We start from the raw sequence: 17,608 nt of genomic DNA, 5'->3' as shown, positions 1-17,608 counted from the left end.
GATGAAAGCACAACTGCATGAAACATTTCCCTTTTTTGCCCACGCTCCTATCTCTATTAACCCGAGTAATTACGAACCAGACTGGTTGTGTTATTTTTCTTTGCGCGAGCTCACTCCGTGGCATAGGGTGGGTCGTTGTGCTGCAAACTATCTTCACTCATCTATCTTGCCAAAGTGGAAGGTCAATCCGAGCAGTGGGGAGCTTGCAGTGATTTCCTCCACGATTGAAGAGGGACCTTAGACATTCCCCCACGCCGGCGATGGGTGCATAAAAGGGGATGCATGTGGCGACTGCTTGCAGATCGCCGACTCATTGCTAAATTACTGATACCTCTCAGACCTAAAGATTGCATGCCCTTTTTAATGAAAACATGGTTACTCTGTTTTGGGACCAATAGCTTGTCAAATTTTCTTGATGTATTGCTTCACAGCTATGCTTCTTATTGGGACATGTTGTATGCGCCCCACCAAATTATTCACCTCTACCACGAGGTGTCGCATTGAATGAATAACTTAAAACACTACTGACAAACCATATTGCCAAGATATATCTTGCCATCGATATCCGGAAAAAAGTTAGGTCGAATACTACACCCGACAAACATGTTATGCTGATAGTACATTAATACAAACCACATGGTATACCAATCGCAGAAGCGGGTAAAAAGCGTGATAAAATGATATAAAAAGGCACCACTTGGTATCACTAGCTAATTATTTGATAGCAACAAGCGATATTTGTAAGAGACAAGAAACTTAAGTGGACCCGCTTCTGAATGAATAAATTTTAAGATTGACAACTCGACACAGATTATTATTGAGATAAAAATAATAACAGAGATGCAATGTCAAGCATTAAAGTATCATAATCAGCAGCACCAGCTCAATGGATCTCCTGAAAATTTTCCTTAGTATTCACAGCAATACCAAAAATTATTATGAACACAACTCATGTAGTTGGACTCTCCAAACCTTGCTAACTGAACATGAATGAGTGCAACTAGACGAAACTCAACTTCTTCCACCATGAACTATGTCTGAACTACATACCACATGAGCTGACAGAGAAAACACTTAGCAGGCGAGAGCATAGAAGACGAATCTGCCAACGCACTATCATCGCGAGAAAGCTCAATTGAGCAGCAGGGTCAGGCTTGGCTCGAACTCATGGAACATCACACCATTCATGTGCTTCTAGAGATGCTAGTGGAGAAACAATAAAGTGAAACCTGATGCATTGCAGTGTTGTTTTTGGGTTGGTAGTATTTGTGCTACTCACTCGGATGCCGTTTTTTCTTTTGACCTACTTTTTCTTTTGAGGGGGTCTTGTGACCTACTTGTATGAGGGTTTTCTAGCCATTTTGATTTGTTTCGGCCCTTTGGGCCGTAATATAAATTTGGGCAAAAGCCTGTTTCGGGAATTATGACCAGAAACGTTTTAATGACATTAGCCACATTTCAAAATTCTCACTACATATCATTTTCTCTAGAAAACGGCTATTATGTTTTTGTGACAGCCTTAATATTTCTTAGGACACTGCTTCAAGACTATGCTCGTTATACAGAGATGTGGTGTGTGGGCAACCATATTATTCACACTCTATCATGACATTACAAGTACACGATGCATGGACAATTGAATAGGACTAGAGAGGCCAGACCAACCATACTATCATGATATACATTCTCCATAGTAAACTAGGCAGACCAACATAGTACACCCAACAAAAACATGCTATACTAAATATGCAGTCATACAAACCAAATGATATATTGATCGAGGAAGCAGCACAAAGCGAATTTAATGTGAACTAATACAAAAAAGTGTTCACCGTCATAACTAAATTTCTAGCAGTAACACACAACATTTGATAACAAAAATCTGCAATAGAAAGAAAATTACTTACACTGACACATTTAACTTTTTAGATAAACAGCTTCTAATCCCAACTAGGTAAAAACATACTTTTTAGGTACAAACGGAGATTCAATGTTGAACTGTAATGTAGCATCGTGAAAGGAATCCTCATTGCAACACACCTCAACGTGCACCATTGCGACGTGTATTGGAAGAACACAAAGAGTATGTGAAGTACAAACAACTAAGGGTTGGCAAATCAAACCATGCTGTTGATATGTACTGTCATCCTGGTGAAAGGATAGGCCAAAATTATGCAACAAAAACATGCTATATTGAGTGTGCATCAATACAAACATGATATATGATTGAGAAAGCAGCTCAGATAGTACGTGTGATGATGCAAAAAAAATCTTCGACCTGATGACAGAATTTCCACTGAGCAGCTCAGTGGAGCTCCTGACATATTTCCTTGTGTGACCAAAACAGGGAAATTTCATATGAACACCTGGCATTTCTTGACTCTCCGGACTTCTCTTATTCAAACATTAACGAGTATAACCAGATGAAACAAACATGTTCCACTACAACCTAGGCTTGAACTATGTGGTTTTCTTTAACAAACTAGGATATGATGGAGTTAATTCACAGCTGGGGGATATATATCTCTCGGAATCGATTGACCAACTGGGATGGAAGAACATTGAACACATGAGGTAAAAGAAGTGCGGAGATTTGATCCACCCAACAAATGCAGAGTTTTGCAAGGGAAGTGGCAAAGAGCAGCCATGGAATCAAGGAGCTTTTTACTTACACATGGAAAACGAGTCACTGACATTTTGACACCATCCTACCAAAGAGCAAGACATGAATAATCCCAGGTAACTGAGAGGGGGAGTGACCGAGGAAGCAAATGCGCAAGCATTGCTCAATTAATTTATTGAACTGGGTGCCAAGTGCAAGCCAGCAATAAAATCAGCATGCTACAGAATTTTGTTCATCTTGCCAACTACAGAAAAGGATCTATGAATCTGAAATCAAGAAGGTACATGGTCGGTTTTATCTCTCGTTTCACATCACTCGAGAAATCAAGAAACAAATCTATCGCTAATTAACAGAACTTCCAGTGTTCAAATTCAAGGAAGTATGGCATGCCTGTAATATTATTGTTTCTTCTTGAAGTTGGGCTTCACCGAGCAGGAGTTTTCGCCAACTGAGAAGGCAGGCTCTAACCAGTAGAGAACATGATCCTCTCCATGGCGTACTCACAGGTTAGGAGGTCCAAATTTGACTGAATTTACAAAGCTGATAAGCAACAGCTGCTATTTCTGAATCTGTTGCCTGGAGACCAAGCACATGGCATGGGAAGCGCCTATTGCAACCGAGATGACATGAGGAGGGCTTGGATCCTCATCACCGTCAGCAAGAAAATTAACTTTAACAGGTAATGGTTGCACTTCTGGAAGATCGGGAACGCCTAGCTGGCAGTCTCTTGCATTTCCCCACATGTACAGGTCACCTTTCTCTGGCCACACAAAGAAAGTAAATTCAGGTAAGCTACTCATGGTGTGAAATTTTAGTTGCTTGCATTTAGCTGGCATGCAATGTGATGTAGAACTAGAAGAAGGCAACATAACTAAGCTAGTTAAAACAAGAATGTTGAGAGAGACATCTTACGAAACGAATAAGAGGCTCTTACAGTGGCAATATATCTGGGTTTCGTGTATCAAAATAAATGGACTAACTGAAGCTTAGTTACGACAATCGTATTTCTTTTCATTACTCGAAATTAATTAAAGTGTGTGCTACAAAACTAGTAAGTAAATCTTAGAAATCCTTTCTTTCATCAGCAATACATGCAATTAAATTTGTATGCAACGCCTGTTTCCTGCATAATTACAACAGTAACAAAATACTGATTATCTGCCTGACTGGTTAACTTTAAGAAGTTTCTCTCCCATATCTCAATTACATGCCAGTCTTATAAACTATACACGAGTTCCCAGTATTTTCTTGGACTTACTAGATTAGTAATACTTTCACACCCCAAATGGTTTTCAACGTCGACAGTTTTATTCTCAATTACTCAATGTCATGTGGTGGTGGTGCATGTTTACCATTTCCTATGAATCTTCAGTATAGACATTGTGTACTACGATTTACTAGTAAAGAAAATGGCGAATGGAAGGTAGGTGATACTAAGAATATGTCAAGATTTCCCTGCACAGCAACAACCACCATGAATGACTATCTTTAAGACAAAAAAGAGAAACAGCATTCACCTGATATAGCAGCAGAAGTTGATCCCCCACAGGCTATGTAGACAATTCGCTCCTCAGACAGAGCTTTAATGGCAAGTGGAATTCTATGATTTTGAATGGTTGGATGCCCTAGTTGGCCATGTCCGCCATGTCCCCATGAGAGAACTTCACCTTCATCTGAATATAGTTAACAGAGGTAAGATATGTCACATACTTGTATGCTGCAACAACCAATACATTGTTCTGTGTTTGCTATATCAGCAGTCTGAAAATAATACAACTAATAAGTGATTAAGTATACATCTCTATGAATACAGTGGTGTTAGGCTGGTTGCTTGCTGTAAGATCCAACAGAACTTGATTCATGATCAAATGTGGTCTTATGATTGAAGATCATTATTGCAGTCAAAACAAGCAGTAGGCATAATTAACCAACTTAGTGAGACAAAGGCAAATGTATATTCCTTCATTACTCCTGTCTGAATGTTTTTTTTTCAGGACTTAGATTGCAAGTTCTAATTTTTCCAGTGTAACATGTTATCAAATTTTGATAGGAGATCACAAAAGTTGCCTTCCCTTAGTTCATAGAAAACACCTGAATTTCCAACAAGTAAAACATACCAGTCAAGGCTAAAGAATGGTATCCACCACATGCTACTTGGATTACATGGACATTTTTCAGGCTAGGGACAATTTGTGGCCTCCAGTCACTGGAATTGCTTCCTCTGCCAAGTTCGAAGTTTGAGTTTGCTGAAGATCATAGACAAGTTATAGAAACTCAGTAAATCCATACGTTGCAAATAGGCATTGGAAAGTCAAATGATATAATAGTTACACAATAGATGAGATGCATTTGAAATTAAATTAGTACACAAGTCCCTTACGACGGAACCTGGAAAGCTAGAATGAAGAGATGTTATCTTCACAATATATTAAGCAAGATCATTGAGATTTGAATACTAGGAAAGTAATGCCAAATACTGTTAAGATGTTGATTAAGGAAGAGCATTTTAGAAAATTATCATAACCTATGTAACTTATGCCCAATGGATGAAATGAAAGGTCTGGGCATGTAGTTGGAGGAAAAATATTGTGCTGACACAACATTTCACATTAGCGAGAACATTGTAAATTCATAAGTGCAGCTTAATATGAACTGCATGCTGTTGCATTTCACATTAGCAGTAAGTTAAGTATACAACGTTTTCCCTAGTTTTGTAGAAGAGCATCAGTGCACAATAAGTTAGTAACTGCATGGCGTTTACTAGAGTACTGTAGTTAATAAATTGATACACAGTGACATCCTCACCTCCCCAACTCCATAGCTGCCCATCCGAGGTCAGCGCAAGTGTGAAGAAGCCACCACAAGCAACCGCAGCAACTGGTACAGGCAGCGCGCTCACCTTGGAAGGAACACTGAGAGAGCCGGCTTCACCTGGACCACCCCCACTCCCAAGCCCTAACCTTCCATCGCCTTCATCACGACCCCAAGTGTATAGTTCACCTGTTACAAGCCGTCAAAATTCAAGGATCAGAGCTGAGGGTGTTGACGTTTGATGATCACAAGTCCAATACTTGAACATGACAATAACAAAAAAAAAAATGTTCACTTTCTCACACTATTCATTTGCACAGGGCAGCAACTGATGATTAAAAAAAAGTGCATTTCTGGATTAAGTGTGGATAACAAGTTACAAACAACCTGATTCTGTGATCGCCGCGGTATGCGCTCCACTCGTGGCAATGTGTGCAATCTTCCCTTCCCAAGGGCCGTTCACTTTCCTCGGCAACAGCTCTCTATGGTAAACGTAGTGCCCCAGAGCTCCAAATCCACCATAACCCCTGCAGGCTACTAGAGTAAACTGAGTGATGCAGCAGCCAGCCACAACCATCAACCATGACAACCAAAATGCAGCACATCCTACTTCTCGCGGTCCATCCGGCATCTGATCGTCAGTGAAATTCCAGAATGAGCGAGCAATGTGGGAGTGCCGTGTCCTCACCAGGTGAAGACGTCGCCGGGGGCGGTGAGGGCGGCGGAGTGGATGCCGCCGAGCGCGAGGACGCGGAGGCCGGCGAGGTTGGGGTTTGCGCGGGGCACGAAGGCGGAGGCCTCGTCGCCGAGCCCGAGGCGGCCGCCGTCGCCCTTGCCCCACACCCAGGCGGCGCCGTCCACGAGGAGCGCGGAGTGGAAAAGCCCGCAGGAGATCCCCACCTCCACGCCGCCGGCCGCCTCCGTCCCCGCAGCGGGGGGAAGCCGCCCGGGGGTGGGCGGGAGCACCGGGGACGGGACGGGGAGGAGGAGCCGCGCGACCGGCGCCGGGTAGAGGCGGCGCTCCTCCTTGCCGCCGCCGAGCTGGCCCGACGCGCCGCGGCCCCAGGAGAGCAGCGACACGGGGTGGTCGCCGCCGGAGTAGAGCGTCGGCGCGGCGCCGCTCGAGGTCGCCGAGGCGGAGTAGCAGCGCCGGGGGAGAGGCAGCAGGCGGCGCAACATCGCCGGCGGCGGCGGGCGGCGGCTGGGTTCGGCTGACAACCGACGGAAGGAAGGAAGCAACTGGTAGTAGTAGCACAGAAGCTGGCCCGTTAGGCCGTCTCCTGCCCGTTAAGCGCCCAGCCCAACCCAACTTCTTCTCTCCTACCGGCACCGAAGGAGGAGGAAGAGGGGGAAAGGAGGCATCTTGGGGGCTGGCGATGGCGAGCAAGGCGACGGCGGCGACGTCGTGGCGGTGGCGGCTGCTGCTGCTGCTGCTGGTGGCGGTGGCGGCGCTGTGCTGGATCCCGCCGGCGATCGCGATGGCGGCGGCGGCGTCGACGGCCAAGAAGGGGGCGCGGAGGTCGCTGCTGGGGTTCGTGGAGGCGCAGGGCAACTCCTCCTACCGCTGCAGCCCCTCCGGCCCCTGCATCCCCTGCCAGTACTCCGAGAAGGTCAGCCGCCCCGCCCCTCCCCTCTCCTCTCCTCCCTTCCTTCGACTCCCCCACCCCGCGGAGAGAAAACTAATCGATCTTGGGAGGATGATTGATTGAGTTGGAGTTGGATTTGGGGATCGCGTGCTCATTGCTCCCATTGGTTTAGATGTAGCTCCGATTTCTTGGGTAAATGAAATTGGATGCCAAGAGAAGGCTGGATCTTGGTGAATTTGGATTGGGACAGGCGAACAGCCGAGCCCTTTTCGCTCCGAAATCTATCAGAATTGTTAGTTGTAGGAGGAGTATACATTTATTTAGTCACAATTTACCGTCCGGATCAGAACGGCTGGTGAGTGCCTACATCAATTTTGTTAGTTTACTATGTTCCAGCTTGAGAGTTTCGTTTGTTCAAAGTTGCGATGCTGTTAGAGTAAATTGTGATGAAGAGCATCCAGATAATTATCATTCGAGCGATAAAGGCTGCGCAAGCTAAAAAAAAATAGAAGCGTGTTTTGGAGAGGGAGGGCATTTAGTCGGGTCAGGGGAAATACAGATCTTTTGTGCCATGTTGGTAAAATTCTAGTTTTATGTTTTAAGTTACCAAAGTGGCTCCAATCTTTGTGTTGTGAATCAGCGAATGGCCTTGAAGTGTGCTAGCTTTCTGCTGTAGAAGCCAAAGTTTCCTACTGGAATTGGAAATTGACCCTTCTATAGCTATGAGCAATGGCTCTGTTCCTATCTTCATTTTATACCAGTGTGTGTATTGTCTAGATTCTTGGAATTCATAGTATTGTGTTCCCATTTATATTAGCAACTCAGTTCAATAATTGCCCAAAATCATCTGCCTTTGGTCGTTGTTTGACTAAACAATAACAAGGAATTGGCGTGACAACTTGAGACAGAGTACATGGTAGAACTATGTTAGTTCATTGGTCTGAATTCCCATTTCCAAACTACTAGCCTAGTAGTTCTGTCCACTCAATTGAGACTCCTTATTTGAACATTGCTTGGAATATATGTACCTGAGAAGTGGTCGGACAGTTATATCGAACTTACCTTCTCTTGGATTTGTAGCTGCTCTCATTATTGAGTTTGATTAATTGTTAGCTTGATGATTGCATAACAGTACCGTTTTCCTGGACCATGGTTTATTCGGCATAAGGTGAGGTTTCCACTTTCCATGGTGATTATGTGCTGCTTACTTGGAGATTTTTCTAGAAAATAGCTTCCGCACTTACAGAGTATTCTATCACCAGCAGACTTGTTGACTATGAGCTGCTGCCCCTTTCGTATTTGCCTGACAAACTTAATGTAGTCAAACACTTGATAAATGTCAAGCTTGGGTGCAAAACTTTCAGTTACAGCTGTGCAAGTACTACACTATCAAATACTGAAATGACATGTGCTATGTTGTGCTATAAAAGCCAAAAGTTCCTCCTGGAATCGGAAAATGACCATTATATAGCTAGAAACACTTCATCCGTTCCTTTCATAATCTTATAGTAGTGTGTGTATTTTCTCTAAACATTAATAGTGTATTGTCTTTCTATCTATATTAGTGACTCCTTTCTGTAATTGCCCAAAATTGTCAGCCTTTTGTTGTTGTTTGACTAATGACAAGGAATTGGTCTTCCATCTTGAGACAGTGTACATGAAAGAACAATGTTCGCTCATAAATTACGCATTGTCCTTACTCTTTACTTGTCAGAATCCGCACCTCTTAACTCCTAGCATAGTAGTTCTGTCCTCACAATTGGTCGACTCCTTATTTGAACATTTCTTGGTCAGACGGTTGTATTGAGCTTAGCTTCTCTTGAACTTGTAGATGCTGGATAATTATTCAGTTTAATTAATTGTTAACTTGATAATCACATAACACTGCTGCACCATTTTTCTGGACCATGGTTTATCCAGCATCTGATGATCACATAGCTTGACTTGAAGATTTTTCTAGAAGATAGCTTTTCTGCAATTACAGAGAATTCCATTACCAACAGCCATGTTGACTTATGACCTACTGCCCCTTTCATATTTGCTTGGCAAACTTAAGTCTGGGTGCAAAACTTCAAATTACCACTTGTGCAAGCACTGCACTATCAAATACTGAAATGGCATTATTATATATTGGTTTTAAAGCTTACTAACACGCCATTTTCTTTCTTTATTTTTATAGAATGACGAGAAGTACTGTTGCAGCGAAACTGGCTACCGTTTGCCTTTGAAATGTATACAGGTACAAAATGGTACAAAAGAAGAGAACAAAACAAAGGATAGAAAGATGTTGGCAGAGACATCCATGCCAGCTGGCCCAAAACATTATGTTACTTACAGGAGTTGTGTACCATTGGAGGCTGAAGAGAAACTATCTATTCTTGGTTTCGAGGTAATAATATCATTAAAACCTTATTTGGTTCTTACTAGTATAAAGCTGCATGATGCATCACCCTGCCATCAATTTGCATTTGGTTCTTACTTACAAAGATTGCATGATGTTTTCTTGTTTCCTATACCATAATCTTTGGATAAAAAGTCTTAAACTGTAAAAAAATCTTACAATTTTTTTTGAGGAAGCGAGAATCTTTTGTAAGCTTCTCTTCAAAACTGGGGTATTATCCCAGATGTACGCAAGAGTGGACTCATATATTTTGTTTTCAGTTTGTGGCAGTGGGTGTCTGGGCCATGAAATTTATACTGATATGAAGTATGGTGCCTTTTGAAGATCGAAACTTCCAGTTCTCCAGTTAAAACTTGAAAGCTGCTTATCTACCCTTAGAAAATTGAACCATATGTTCTGCTTGTCGAACAACTTACATGATTGTCACTTATCGGCTAGTCACAGTCGCATCACATTTTGTTGATAACCTGATTTCTTCGGAGTTCTCATTGATCGACGTCTTGACGGTTATCCATGGTGAGTTTTGCGTCATTTTTTTCTGTGACTCTGAATCCCAAAGCAATGTCCTTTGCAGGTCCTCATGGCTGGAATGTTGCTTGTAAGTGGGCCGTTCGTGTATTACCGGAAAAGGCAAGCAAGTGTAATGCAAGGGGTTTCAAGAATCCCGACAAACCCTCCTAGGTTTTAGCACGGACCACTTAAAGGGATTCAACAGATCGCTCATGATGATTCGTCATGCCATTTTGGTTTCACTGATTTCCCCTGTGCCATTGTAATTTATCTATCGACACGTGTACCTACAGAGGAAGCTTCTGGCAGGACTAGAAAACCACGGTGGCTAGCCTTCTTACATTGCGCCTTGGGTTGAATTCTTGAACCAAATCTCTTGTATCATACTACTATGTAACAAAGTGTGCCTTTTTCTTTATCACAGCAGCGGAATTTCCCTGATCGGTTGAATTCTTGAAATTTTCATGCTATTAACAAATCTCTTGATTATCAGTTGAAGTCTTGAATTTTCTTCATCACACCAATTATTTTTCTTTTACCAAATCTCTTGCTGTCTACTGGCATCAACAATCTATTGGCACTAACATCCTGTGAGAAAACTCTTACCAATGGGCACCAACATATATTAGGATTTTTATTTAGAAGAACAACCAATGGCCTACTAAATGAACTGATAATTCGGCACTCACAAGAGACAACGGCGCTACATAAGTAATCCGGCACTCGTAAATGATGAGAAGTCCACGGAGCGACCTTATTGATCCCGACTCAAATCTCTGGGATGTGGACCTAGTGAAACAAACTTTCTGGGAAGTTGATGTTCAAAGAATTCTTGCTATCCCTTTATCTTCTTCGGGCATGCAAGACTTTGTTGCTTGGAACCTGACTCGTATGACCACTTTCTCTGTGTGCTCAGCATATTGTGCTGAATGGGAAGAACACCATGGCCAAAGGTTAACACATAGGTCACCAAGCAATTGATATTAAACATCATCCAATTTGGGGTAAGATTTGGGGACTCAATGTGCCGGGAAAGGTTAAAAACATTCTTTCGAGAGCTATCCATAATAGCTTCCTTGTCGGTTACCCTAGCGAACAGCCATATCAAAGTGAGTGGACAATGCCCACTATGTGGGATTGGAGTGGAAGACATTAAGCACCTCCTATTCAAGTGTACCCGAGGAAAGCATGTTTGGAAAGCTCTGGGTATTCATGATCTAATTGAGAAAGCATGTCTTGTACATCGTCATGGACATGCAGTTTTGGAGGAGTTGTTGTACTCCAGCATTGATCACTCATCAATTTTGGGACAAACTCTATCACCAGAGCTTGTTGCAGTGGCCAGTTGGTATTTATGGTGAGAAAGGAGGCAAATTACTTGTGGTATTCAGGTGCAGTCCCCTGAAAAATCTGCAATGGCAATCCGAGGGGCGCTCAAATTTTAGGTCTGTTGTGGTTCCTCATGCAAGAGAGAGAAAGGAGATTTGGACTCCACCAATGGGTGATTGCGTTAAGATAAACATGGATGCCTCACTCGATCTAGATTATTTGAGGGGAACTACTGACGCTATCATTCGAGATAAAAAAGAGAAGTTTGTCGCTGCGAGTAATGTACATTTGGATTTGGTTTAAGATGTTCTTTCTGCTGAAGTTTTGGCTCTTAAGAATGGATTGCTCTTAGCGGAGTTAGTCGATTGTAATAGAATTGTCGTGAGCTCAGACAACCTAGAATTCATAGAAGTTATGGAAAATGAGAGGCCACCTACAGGTATTGCTACAACAATCTTCTATGATTGTTTTTCTATGGCGCATGATTTTGCTAGGGTTAAATACGAGCATTCCATTAGGGAAATAAATTATGTAGCTCATGAACTGGCCCAGTTGGCAAAGTTCCAAGTCTATAGGGTCTGGCTTGATGATCCTCCCCCCTCTATCGTACCTCTTATGGTGAACGATGTAACATTATTTTCCAATGAATAAAGAGGTTGTTTTGAGGTGAAAAAAAATTGTCTACGGAGCGCGGCTGCGAGGTGCCAGCGAGCGACTGACTCTCGCGTGGCTCATCACGTTGCATGCGAATATGGATGACCTTAGCTAGCTGTAAACATATATATGGACTTCTCCTTTGGTTCGGCATTCCACATGACCCAATTGCCATTCCTGTAAACATTACTACCGATCAATAAATCCTAACTATAGTTGCCAAAAGAACTTGTAAAAAAATCATGCACAAGTCACATGCTAGCCCGTGCCATCAATACAATTTTTCTTACTTGTCCATGTGTGTGTGTCAATATATGGTGTGGGCTTACAAGTCAAACCCACATTTTTCGGAGAAGGAGGATTACCCTCGGCCTCTGCATCTCAGATGCGCACCGCCAATTTATTAAATGTAGTGCAAGGTCGCAAACAAAGTCTCAAACAATCCTCAACAAAAGCTTAAAAAGGTTGACACAACCGGCCAAAATAGGGTAAGATGACTATACACCCATCCTATTATTCACTAGTAGAAAAGGGGGCAATGGCCCAGGCCAGTTCAGCCCATTAGTCCCGGTTCAATACAGAACCGGGACCAATGGAGCTATTTGCCCCGGTTCGTGAGCCCAGGGGGCCGGCCTGGCCACGTGGGCCATTGGTCTCGGTTCGTCCGGACCTTTTGGTCCCGGTTGGTGGGACGAACCGGGACCAATGGGCCTGGCTCCTGGCCCACCACTATTGGTCCCGGTTGGTGGCATGAACCGGGACCAATGGCTACCCGTTAGTCCCGGTTCATGCCACGAACCGGGACCAATAGTGCTGCCTATATATACCCCCTCGCTCGCGAGCAGAGCACTCCAGTGCTCTGTTTTTCTCTTGCCGGCGAGGGGGGGCTTTGTGGTGCTCTAGCTCACCTCCATAGCACATGAGGTGTTCGATGAAATGCCCGAGCCACACTACTTAAACTTTCTCCTCTCCAAGCTCGACCTCCAACCTCTATTTTCCTCAATATTTGTCTAGGTTTAGCGGTCCATCATGTCCCGTCCCCGTCTTCACCGCCGTCGATCACCCGCGCCGATCTCATCGCCAGCACCACCGTGGTGAGCCTCTTGTTCTTATCTTCTTTCTGAAAGGAAAAATATTCTTACTTGTATTATTTTCTTACTTTTATTATTGCATCTTATATAGTGCGATGGTTTTGGTATCCGCCCCCGTCGGCCCTCGTCCTGTCTATGATTCGGATGTGGTATATATTATCTTTTCATAACTATTGGTTCATTTATTGTTTATGAAAATTATGCCGACCAACGTGACATAGATTTTATTTATCTAGGAGGTTGTTGAACCGGAAATTCCAACCGACCCTATTGTCGAGAGGTTAAATTTAGTTGAAGAAGAAAACAATTTCTTGAAGGAAAAAATAAAAAAACTTGAGGAGGAGAAGATGATATTGGAGTTGCATGTTGCGGATGTCGTCGATGATCACAAGATCAAGATGGATGTAATGCGCTTGAAGATGAGAAAGATTAGAAAATATGCCATTCATACCGAGGCTTGGTATCATTATGCCGTTGGATCAGTTGTTACCTTGGTTGCGATTATGATCGCATTTGTTTTCGCATTGAAATGTTTTACATAGTTTCAATGTATGGTTTAATTCATTTAGATGCTCTGCAGAGCTTTATGTTGTTAGATGAGAACTATGTATGTACTTTGGTTTTTATGTGATGATGAACTTCTATTAATTTGGTCACTTAATTATCTATTCATGATGTTCTGTAATGATTTTTGACACACTTAATTATATATAATGCACGCAGATGAACCGGCAATGGATGTACGGTGACAGACACACCTCCGAGTACATTAAGGGCGTGCATGATTTTCTCGAAGTGGCTAAGGCAAACAAGCAGAATGGTTTTATGTGTTGTCCATGCCCTATATGTGGGAATACGAAGTCTTACTCTGACCGGAAAATCCTTCACACCCACCTGCTTTACAAGGGTTTCATGCCACACTATAATGTTTGGACGAGGCACGGAGAAATAGGGGTTATGATGGAAGACGGCGAGGAAGAAGAGTACGATGACAACTATGTGCCCCCTGAATATGGTGATGCTACTGAACATCAAGATGCACCAGACGATGTGCACGATGGTGCTGCAACGGGCGAAGCTGCTGAAGATCAAGAGGAACCAGACGATGTGCCCAATGATGATGATCTCCGCCGGGTCATTGTCGATGCAAGGACACAATGCGAAAGTCAAAAGGAGAAGCTGAAGTTCGATCGCATGTTAGAGGAACACAAAAAGGGGTTGTACCCCAATTGTGAAGATGGCAACACAAAGCTCGGTACCGTACTCGAATTGCTGCAGTGGAAGGCAGAGAATGCTGTGCCTGATAAAGGATTTGAGAAGCTACTGAAAATAATGAAGAAGAAGCTTCCAAAGGATAACGAATTGCCCGACAGTACATACGTAGCAAAGAAGGTCGTATGCCCTCTAGGATTGGAGGTGGAGAAGATACATGCATGCCCTAATGACTGCATCCTCTACCGCGGTGCCTACAAGGATCTGAACGCATGCCCGGTATGCGGTGCATTGCGGTATAAGATCAGACGAGATGACCCTGGTGATGTTGACGGCGAGCCTCCCAGGAAGAGGGTTCCTGCAAAGGTGATGTGGTATGCTCCTATAATACCACAGTTGAAATGTCTGTTCAGAAACGGAGAGCATGCCAAGTTGATGCGATGGCACAGTGAGGACCGTAAGAAAGACGGGAAGTTGAGAGCTCCCGCTGACGGGTCGTAGTGGAGAAAAATTGAGAGAAAGTACTGGGATGAGTTTGCAAAGGACCCAAGGAACGTATGGTTTGCTTTAAGCGCGGATGGCATTAATCCTTTCGGGGAGCAGAGCAGCAATCACAACACCTGACCCGTGACTCTTTGTATGTATAACCTTCCTCCTTGGATGTGCATGAAGCAGAAGTTCATTATGATGCCAGTTCTCATCCAAGGCCCTAAGCAACCCGGCAACGACATTGATGTGTACCTAAGGCCATTAGTTGAAGAACTTTTACAGCTGTGGAATGGAAACGGTGTACGTACGTGGGATGAGCACAAAAAGGAGAATTTGACCTAAAGGCGTTGCTGTTCGTGACCATCAACGATTGGCCCGCTCTCAGTAACCTTTCAGGACAGACAAACAAGGGATACCACGCATGCACGCACTGTTTACTTGACACCGATAGTATATACCTGGGAAGCTGCAGGAAGAATGTGTACCTGGGCCATCGTCGATTTCTTCCGACCAACCATCAATGTCGAAAGAAAGGCAAGCATTTCAAAGGCGAGGCAGATCACCGGAAGAAGCCCGCCATGCGTACCGGTGATCACGTACTTGCTATGGTCAATGATTTACACATAATCTTTGGAAAGGGTCCCGGCGGACTAGCTGTTCCGAATGACGCTGAGAATCACGCACCCATGTGGAAGAAGAAATCTATATTTTGGGACCTACCCTACTGGAAAGACCTAGAGGTCCGCTCTTCGATCGACGTGATGCACGTGACGAAGAACCTTTGCGTGAACCTGCTAGGCTTCTTGGGCGTGTATGGGAAGACAAAAGATACACCTGAGGCACGAGAGGACCTGCAACGCTTGCACGAAAAAGAGGGCATGCCTCCGAAGCAGTATGAAGGTCCTGCCAACTACTATCTTACGAAAGAAGAGAAAGAAATATTCTTTCAATGCCTGCTCAGTATGAAGGTCCCGACTGGCTTCTCGTCGAATATAAAGGGAATAATAAATATGCCAGAGAAAAAGTTCTAGAACCTAAAGTCTCATGACTGCCACGTGATTATGACGCAACTGCTTCCGGTTGCATTGAGGGGGCTTCTACCAGAAAACGTCCAATTAGCCATTGTGAAGCTATGTGCATTCCTCAATGCAATATCTCAGAAGGTGATCGATCCAGAAATTGTACCAATGCTAAGGAGTGATGTGGCGCAATGTCTTGTCAGTTTCGAGCTGGTGTTCCCACCATCCTTCTTCAATATCATGACGCACGTCCTAGTTCATCTAGTCGACGAGATTGTCATTCTGGGGCCCGTATTTCTACATAATATGCACCCCTTTGAGAGGTTCATGGGAGTCCTAAAGAAATATGTTCGTAACCGCGCTAGGCCAGAAGGAAGCATCTCCATGGGCCATCAAACAGAGGATGTCATCGGGTTTTGTGTTGACTTCATTCCTGGCCTTAAGAAGATAGGTCTCCCTAAATCGCGGTATGAGGGGAGACTGACTGGAAAAGGCACGCTTGGAATGGACTCAATAATATGCAGGGACGGATATTCTTGGTCTCAAGCACACTACACAGTTCTACATAACTCTACCTTGGTGACCCCGTATGTCGATGAACACAAGAACAGTCTGCGCTCCAAACACCCGGAGCAGTGCAACGACTGGATTACATGTGAACACATCAGGACTTTCAGCAGTTGGTTGGAAACACGTCTCAGAGGTGACAGCACTGTTTGTGATGAGCTGTACTTGTTGTCCAGGGGACCATCTTCGACTGTAATGATTTGGAAAGGATACGAGATAAATGGGAATACATTTTACACGATTGACCAAGATGAAAAGAGCACCAACCAAAACAGCGGTGTCCGCTTTGATGCAGCAACCGACAATGGAAATGACACATATTATGGTTACATAGTAGACATATGGGAACTTGAATACGGAGTAGATTTTAAGGTCCCTTTGTTTAAGTGCAAGTGGGTCAATCTGTCAGAAGGCGGGGTACAGGTAGACCCACAGTACGGAATGACAACAGTGGATCTGAAAAATCTTGGGTACACTGACGAACCGTTCGTCCTAGCCAATGATGTGGCACAGGTTATCTATGTGAAGGACATGTCTACCAGACCGAGGAAAGGAAAAGATAAGGAAGCGAATACATCATACAATGAGCCAAAGCGCCACATAGTTTTTTCAGGAAAAAGGGACATCCTGGGAGTGGAGGGCAAGACAGACATGTCTGAAGAGTATGAAAAGTTTCATGAAATTTCCCCCTTCAAAGTCAAGGCTGACCCAAGCATCCTGATAAACGATGAAGATTATCCATGGTTACGGCGCAATAAGCAAACGACACAAGCGAAGAAAAAGTGAAGACTTTCTCCCGCAACTATTATGATGATACTATGCCAACTTTGTAATAGACGAGTATGATACCATTGTCCGTTTTGTACATGCACATGCTATGCCAACTTTTTTAGAGTTCATTTGAAAACTATGAATTTGAAAACCTCGCCAACCGAAGGGCGCTCACACCGGTTTATAAGCCCGTCCCTCTACACGCCTTGTTGAGCTCACAAACTTGTGATTCACACAAATTTCAAAGAAAACTAATGGCACAAACAGAAAGTTTATAATTTTCTGACCTAAAAGCAAAAAGAATTAAAAAATAAAGCAAAAAACCAAAAGAAAATAAATAATGCAGAAAACAAAACAAAAAAACTTGAAAAAAAATAAAAATAGCAACAATAAGTATTTTGTTGTAAGTAGAAACAAAATAAAATAAATAAATAAAGCAAAAAAGTGTTTTCAAATTTGAAAACTAATGGCACTAACAGAAAGTTTATAATTTTTCTAAAACTAAAAGCAAAAAGAATTAAAAAATAAAGCAAAAAACAACAAAA

General features: G+C 43.3%; 2 protein-coding genes across 2 annotated transcripts; one reads left to right on the top strand and one right to left on the bottom strand.

Annotated features, from left to right (window-relative positions):
• Nucleotides 1–2,756: 2,756 nt before the first annotated feature.
• On the bottom strand, nt 2,757–6,645 carry LOC119311609 (RCC1 domain-containing protein RUG3, mitochondrial-like). The gene is made up of 6 exons (XM_037587266.1): nt 6,123–6,645; nt 5,822–5,961; nt 5,429–5,623; nt 4,741–4,869; nt 4,141–4,296; nt 2,757–3,383 (listed from the first exon to the last, which is right to left on the bottom strand). The coding sequence occupies exons 1-6, from the start codon at nt 6,611–6,613 to the stop codon at nt 3,181–3,183; spliced, it is 1,314 nt and encodes a 437-aa protein (XP_037443163.1). The 5' UTR covers nt 6,614–6,645; the 3' UTR covers nt 2,757–3,180.
• Nucleotides 6,646–6,717: 72 nt separating this feature from the next.
• Nucleotides 6,718–10,381, top strand: LOC119311610. Its single transcript, XM_037587267.1, has 3 exons — nt 6,718–7,044; nt 9,200–9,409; nt 9,996–10,381. Exons 1-3 carry the CDS (start codon nt 6,811–6,813, stop codon nt 10,107–10,109), a joined length of 558 nt encoding a protein of 185 aa, XP_037443164.1. The 5' UTR covers nt 6,718–6,810; the 3' UTR covers nt 10,110–10,381.
• The last annotated feature ends 7,227 nt before the right edge of the window (nt 10,382–17,608 follow it).

Source organism: Triticum dicoccoides, chromosome 5B (genome assembly GCF_002162155.2).
Source record: "Triticum dicoccoides isolate Atlit2015 ecotype Zavitan chromosome 5B, WEW_v2.0, whole genome shotgun sequence".
In the NCBI taxonomy this organism is placed as follows: domain Eukaryota; kingdom Viridiplantae; phylum Streptophyta; class Magnoliopsida; order Poales; family Poaceae; genus Triticum; species Triticum dicoccoides.
This window is presented reverse-complemented; position numbering and strand designations above follow the sequence as displayed.

What these genes read in the sequence shown, in the direction of transcription:
- LOC119311609 (XM_037587266.1), bottom strand. Translation starts at nt 6,613, where the DNA reads ATGTTGCGCCGCCTGCTGCCTCTCCCCCGGCGCTGCTACTCCGCCTCG. An exon ending in CGCGGCGATCACAGAATCAG is followed by an intron (nt 5,624 to 5,821) that starts GTTGTTTGTAAC and finishes GGCTTGTAACAG; the next exon opens with GTGAACTATACACTTGGGGT. An exon ending in GCAGCTATGGAGTTGGGGAG is followed by an intron (nt 4,870 to 5,428) that starts GTGAGGATGTCA and finishes TATGATCTTCAG; the next exon opens with CAAACTCAAACTTCGAACTT.
- LOC119311610 (XM_037587267.1), top strand. Translation starts at nt 6,811, where the DNA reads ATGGCGAGCAAGGCGACGGCGGCGACGTCGTGGCGGTGGCGGCTGCTG. An exon ending in CCTGCCAGTACTCCGAGAAG is followed by an intron (nt 7,045 to 9,199) that starts GTCAGCCGCCCC and finishes TTATTTTTATAG; the next exon opens with AATGACGAGAAGTACTGTTG. An exon ending in TATCTATTCTTGGTTTCGAG is followed by an intron (nt 9,410 to 9,995) that starts GTAATAATATCA and finishes TGTCCTTTGCAG; the next exon opens with GTCCTCATGGCTGGAATGTT.